This window comes from Cupressus sempervirens, chromosome 10 (genome assembly GCF_028749045.1).
Source record: "Cupressus sempervirens isolate cs-2001-9-10 chromosome 10, ASM2874904v1, whole genome shotgun sequence".
Lineage (NCBI taxonomy): Eukaryota > Viridiplantae > Streptophyta > Pinopsida > Cupressales > Cupressaceae > Cupressus > Cupressus sempervirens.
The window spans coordinates 638663087-638670104 of record NC_143127.1 but is presented as its reverse complement, the minus strand read 5'-3'; the positions used below and the strand labels follow the sequence as shown (position 1 = coordinate 638670104).

The 7018-nt window shown below is 36.9% G+C and overlaps 1 protein-coding gene across 1 annotated transcript; it reads right to left on the bottom strand.

Moving 5' to 3' along the window:
* LOC149535449 (uncharacterized) lies at positions 1 to 6795 on the bottom strand. The gene is made up of 3 exons (XM_089805063.1): positions 5604 to 6795; positions 420 to 506; positions 1 to 325 (listed from the first exon to the last, which is right to left on the bottom strand). The coding sequence occupies exons 1-3, from the start codon at positions 6373 to 6375 to the stop codon at positions 300 to 302; spliced, it is 885 nt and encodes a 294-aa protein (XP_089661189.1). The 5' UTR covers positions 6376 to 6795; the 3' UTR covers positions 1 to 299.
* Positions 6796 to 7018: the final 223 nt, after the last annotated feature.

Sequence of the window (7018 nt, the reverse complement as noted above, 5' to 3'; positions counted from 1 at the left end):
TAAAAACAAATCAAGTTATCGTATTTCTTAATCAGCCATTGAAAACTGAGTGAGCTATTTTACAATTTCAACTTGACTGTATGTGAAAAATATTGTTATACAAATAAGAACAAATTCTGTCCACATTTTTGCAGAGGACACAAAATTAACCATAGGAGTTTGATTACCTCTCAATCAAGTAAAGGCACATCAGAACGGTTTTGCAACATATACATGCAAGATAATACAAACCAGTTTAACTATATATCATGTACAGGACCTCTCCTCAATGTAAATAAGCTCAAGAAAATTTCCGTGGCTCACAGCAGGTTCCACAATGCAAGCCCTATACAAAATGTTTGCAATCATGTCATCCTTGAAGGTCTTCAAATATTTCAACTTTTGGATAACAGCCAAAAGTACAGGCAAGTAAAACATACCTGTGAAGATAGACCAAAACATCAATTCACTCAAGATGGTCCTGTATGATAAAGATAGCACAGATGCTCTTGACACTACTGTGTTTTCTGCAAAAGCATGGCAGCCAGAGATCAGCTACACGTGTATTTATCAGCATTATTTTCTCTGTATTTCAAAAGGGTATGCAGTAAGAAATTTTAAGATGAGAATTATGTATTCCTGCTGGAAAAGTTTTATGCCTGGCAGCAGTTTTAAGTTTCAACTGATTAAGCATTTGCAAGAATAAATGACAGAGTTACAATAAGGAGCCTTAAGACAGAAAACATATCAACTCTATCGTTGGATTTTGCTTTGAAAAAACATGTTCGTTTAAGAAGGCAGTAAAATGGAGGAATTAAATATAACAATATGGGATCTAAACTGAAGTTTGTGACAGAAGGTAAGACGTAATCCACTTTCATCTAATTGGAACGTGAACCAAAGGTAGAAGAGAATAGAAAACAACAATACCCACACGAAAAAGTAAATTACAGAATTGTAAAAATGAGACTCGGGAATGAATATATAGTAATCAAAGGGATAAATTGTTATCGAGTAATATCAATAAAGGTGATGTTATGTTCGTAAATTATGTTATGATATAAGGGATGAGGCTAAGTTTAAACCTAAAGTAATTTTGATGGAATATATATTTTTCAGTCCTCAGCTTTTTCGTCTGAGGGACATCAGCATAGGCTCTTTTTCTTATGTAGAATAAGAAAACAAACTTATATATAATATACCTTGATTAATATTATCTTCATCCTCACCCTCAAGCATCATAGAAAGAATATTTGAGAAGGGCTATTGACCTCTTGCTAGTGAATAATGTTAGGGAGGGAAATTTCTTTGAATTTGCAATGTGAGATGGCGTTGGCAAAAAAAATAGAATTCTATGGAGCAATTAATGCGATGCTTCAATTTTCAATGAAGAAAAACGTGACTCTACCATTTATTTTGCTCCCTGCAGCCTAGCTTAGTTCTCCTGGTTGGAAGTTAGTTTTAGCCACCGCAATATTCACTATTGTTCTTCACATCATAAGAGCCTAACAAGCTCTTGCAGATATTTCTTTGAGTCAATTTAAACAATAGCAAAGGCTTCTATAGAGTTGCTTGGATATAAATTGCTTTCTTAGGGACTCTAGAAGGCTTGGCCTTATTGGTGTCACAAGATAGGGTGTCCCCACTTTGAACTAAATGGATTGTCAAAGCTTGTGATGTTAATGGAGACTAGAAAGTCTTCTGGTACAATTGTATTGTCTCTGGTTTTGCATAAATAGGCCTAATCTTCTAGTCACTTATGATGTCTCCTATTCTTTTAAAAGTACTAGAACTCTTGTTAACCGAGTAAATGAAAAGACTAGGAACCTATCAATCCGTGTTTAATATGAAACGAAGATGGATTTCTAACTGGTTAATGCATCAACCAACAATACTGATGGTCTTCCACCATTTCATTTCAAGATAATCCAATGGTGGTCATTCTTAGAATACACTCCCTTAAGTTCTTCAAAATAAAGTGGGGCAAATGGATTTCACACAGGTCTATCCATCAGCCAGTATTTGAAGGAAGCCATTGGCGCTGTTTCCTTGTATGCACCCCCTTAAGTTGTTTGGAGGATTAGTTATGAAGTTGCAAGCCTTATATCTCAAGGTTGATTCCCACTTGTATTTATGAGATATAGGATATGATTAGTACGATTTATAATATCCAGAGACACTTCCATCACAACACTCGCACAACAATAATGTTCACCATCTAAGCCCCAGTGGAATGTTTGGAAGTTCCTATGATTCAAAAATACTTTTTAGGTGGTCATTGCTATATAATTCTTTTATGTGGAACAACGCTTCCAAATGATCTAGAGAGTAATATTGGAGACCAAGATTGCTCCCTCACTTTCCCTGGGGTTCGCTATATGAAGACATTTCTATTTGAAACCATCTAGTTCATTTTGGTGGTTCCAATTCAAGATGCTTGTTTTGTGGGTAACCATAAACTATTTTACAGAAGTGATTTCGTGATTTCTTCTTCAATTATAACAGTTGGGATACTTTAAAGATAAAACTGAGAAAACTCAGGAGACTGACTATAATGTCAGACCGAAGGAGGACTTATTCGATGTGCCTAATGCCGATAACAAGAAGGATGAGTCTGGTGTCCTGCAAGAAGTGAAATTTGGGGCTCAGAGATACTTTAAGAGGCTGAAGTGGGCTCTCCAGGAAATCAAGGATGTGAAAATCAAACAAAAGACCATCAATGCTAGAATTGTTTGCTAGGACAAGATTGGTCTACGAAAAGATTAGACCTTCCTGGACATGATCAAAGACCACACTCAGGATGCCAAAAGCGCAGATGATGTTGACTCCAAGATCTCTAGAGATCGATGGAATGGTTGCTGGCATCGAAGATACTCTGTGGAAGATTGGTGACCAAAGCCATAAAATTCTGAAAGCTTCTGCCCAACACGGATTCGAGTAACAAGCTGGAAAAGAGTCCCCAGGAGAAAACTCTTGTGCAGGTTGATGATTCCCAGGAGGCTGATCAGGGTAAACAGTTGGCGCCCCATAAAAGGACCAAGGCTTCTACCAAGATGCTAGCAACCCAGAAAGTCAGTAAGGAGGTTGAAGATATCCAGGCTGCTGCAGACTAAATGACTCAGCTGGAGGAGGAAGATGCTCAACTCCTCAAGAACTTTGACTAATTTTCTTTGGTCTGTTGTCTTTGTTGTCTGTTAGTTCTGCTAGTGTTTTGTTGTCTTTATGGTTCTGGGCTGGCTTTTTGTTCTTTCCTGCCAGCATTGTATCTTTGTTTTTGGTCTTGGTTATCTTGGACTTTTAATATTTAAATCTTAAGCTCTACTATGTATTTGGGTTTCCGGTTCCTTAAAACCTATTTTTCAATTAATCAAAAATAATTGAAATACTTTCCAATGCAATAAAAAAAATAGAGGAAAATTTTTACTTACTGCTTTAGATGGGAACCTAACTTTTGCAATATCTGCTGATTAAGCTGAAAAGTCCATTAACAAACTGTTGTTACTTTCTTAAGCATTATGCCCAAAGTAATCAAGTTCATCTAAGTTGTAAGTTGTAATTGTTAAGTATCAAACTCAAGATCAAGGTTTTGTAGTCAAGGTAGTCTTATGTTTTCATTTGGCTGTTTAAGAAAAAAATTATAAATTTAGAATCTTTAATTATTTTAGTAGAACAGCTACTGTTTAGCTTGGAAATGAGCAACTGCATATTGTCAAAAATGCTACCACTGCTAGTCAAAAACAAAAAACAAAAAAAACTAAACAGCCACATATTGACTCTTGTGGCACACCTTATATTGGCGAAACAGGTCTCTCTTTCCACACTCGGATCAAAGAACACGTTGCCTGACATTAGGCATGATAGGGTTTGCAAATCGGCCCTACGTAAGCATTCTTTCTCTACCAAACATCACATTTGTTTGGAAAACATGCAGAGCCTATCCAATGAGGACAACTATTTCAAAAGGAAGCTTAAAGAAGCTCTCAAGATTAATAACCACCCCATCATCTTTAATCATGATGACAGATGGATCCTCAACCCCTCATGGTAGCAAATGTTGGCCTCAAGGGACAGAGACTAACGTCACGAGGGGTAATCTTTCTCTTCCCCCTCTTTCCAACCTGCTTGGTCGCTCCCTCTCCACCGGTTGGGTTTCCTGCTCTCTCTTCGTTCTTCTCCTTCTTTGCATTGGGTGGCTCGCACTTCCCTTCTGCCTTGGTGGCGGCTTCACCTTGTGGTTCTTCTTTTTCTTTTGTTTGCGCTTGTTGTGTTTTGGTTCTTCTTGAGTGGGATGGTGTTGTTTTTCTTGGTGTCTAGGTCTATGTTGGTGTTTAGGCACTCCTTTAGCTCCTAGGTTGTGCGCCTCTCACTTGCCACCTTTTGGGTGGCTCGTGCTTGTTTGATCTTCTTGTGTTCGTGCTTTTTTCTTTGGTTGATTTTGAATTTTGTAGTGTCAATTTCACTCACACTTTGTTTCTTTGCTAATATCTTGGTTGTACTGGCTTTTGTTCTCCTCATACACACACACACATACATATACATACATATATATGTATATATATGTGTACACATATACATATATGTGCATATATGTATATGTGTACACATATATATACATATATATGTATGTATATGTGTGTGTGTGTGTGTGTGTGTGTGTGTGTGTGTGTGTATTACATGATAGATAAAGCACAAGCACACGTACACAAAATAAATATATTTACATAAATAAACACACACATACATATATTCTGTGTGGTCATTATATATTTTTACCTATATACATATTATATATGGTGATAATATAATATACATTATATATTATATGTATATTATATGTTTTTATACAATACTTGTAATAATAATATATGACATATTTTTTTACCATACATAGATTATATATGTTTTTCATTTTTTAGGTTTTGATAGTTTTCACTTTCTTATTTCTTTTTATTTCATTCTGTTTATCGTTATTACTATATACTTATCCTTATTTTCAAACATTTCATTTATTTCTTATGTTCTCATTTTTACTTTCTATGTGAACTTTCTTTTCTATCCTATCATTGGGGTTTGTTCCTTGTGGTTCCTTGTTTAGCCATCTTCTCTATTATTTTAATCTAGGTGTGTGTGCAATCTCTCTTCCCTTCCCTTTATCTATTGGTCCTAAAAATCTTAACACAATCGAATCCAAAAACAAATCAATGTAATACGATGGATTGTGAAAATTTGATCTCTTTAATTAAGCCACATAAGAACCTGCCCTAATATCTGGAAGGCTGGTAGCAGCCAAGTTATAAGCTGAATTTTACTGAATTTTAAATGATTCCTAGTATAAGCTCTCTCGGCAGGGTTTCCCCCAAAGCTACATTTAGGAACCTCGTCTCAGCTCAGACTCGTGGAGAGCTCAATGGGGTTCAGGCAAGAATTTGTTCCTGAACAAAAGTAAAATTGATAGTGCCAAAAAAGAGGTGCTTGGTTTTTCAGGAATAGATTTCCCATGTGAACCTGTTGTATGATTGGTGTAAATTTTCAGCTCTCTGCAGATACATTTCTCCAAAATAAAAATAAAATCTGCATAATTTTCTCCTAAACTTTCTGAAAATGATGGAGAGCAATGAAATTACCGCATTCGTGAGGATGACAAATGCACTTGAGCCCAATACCGCAATTGCCATCTTGCCTATCACACTCATCGCACAGCCTCACATCAGGAATCTTGTCAGGAATATTGAAAGATAACCTAATTCCATAACCCCGCTTACTCCCTTCCACCCCACCATACACATTGACATAGTGTTTACACTGCAAATCCGCCAAGCTACGGTTCCCTAGCCTCTCAAAGTCAGTTGCGCAGCAAGGCAAGGAAGAAGAGGAGGAATTGAGCCCTACTTCACAATGCTTATAGCACGAGTCCGAAGGAGACCCTAGCAGATTTGTGACTGAGGTCTGGCTACTTTTGTTGCACAATCCAGAGGAAGCAAGAGAAAGGGGGCAATGAAAGAGAAGAATGGTATTGTTGGGAGTGGGGGGGAGAAGGGAATCCACTGAGAAATGTTGATGAGTAATGGGATTGAGGGAAGAACAGGTGGACATGGAGGGGTCGGAGATAGTCAGGGTTTGGGTTTTGTAGTCTATGCCTTGGACTTCAAACAGTCCAGAGGCTGTGCGGAGGTGAACTTTTAGGGCTTTGTGATCGCATTGCAGCATCTGTTTGTATGGGAATGCTCCACATCCTTGGGTTGAGCCAAATGGGTGTTGCAGGGGAATGCTTCCACAGTAGGCAGAACAGTTCGTTGTAGCTGAATGCGACAAAGTTGCTTGGATTATTATTTGCAGACATGTGTAGAGAAGAAAATTCAGATGGCAGATTTTGTTTAGGGTTAGATGCAGATCCATCCTTGCATTGCAAAACAAGAACTAAAAGGAAAAGGGTGACAGAGGGAACATACCAACATATCTTTCATATGCTCGCATCTTTTATTTGAGTGTAAGCATACTGTGTCCCTTTATGATCTGTCTTCCATTATGTGGGGTCGAGTATATGATTTCTTTGATCAATTGCAGAATCCAATGGAAAGTCGATATTTCCTTTAAATTTATCCAGAAAAAGCAACTACAGAGGTCTAGAAGTTTTAAACTTCTGTATTTATATGATCCACGCTCTCAAGGCAAACTTCATCCGTCTGTTACCATCACGAATAGTAAGATCATGGTCCAATGAAGGGGTCTAGCTAAAATTATTTCAGTGAATCCTCAAAAATATAGTAGGGATATGCGGTTTTCAGCATTGAAGGAGTTTAAGAGTGACAGGTCAGTGGAATTCTGATCTAAATAGACAGTTTTATGGATGGTAATGTTGTTTTCCTTTTTTTATCGTCCCCTAATCCATCGTTGGAATGAGGAATGCTAAAATGAGGTTGGTTTATGAGAAATGATTAGAAATTTGATGGAAAAAATTATCAATTAGTCTATCTAAAAATTAATAATCTAAATCTATTTCTTAAATTTTTTTAACAATAATTGAAAAACATATGAATAT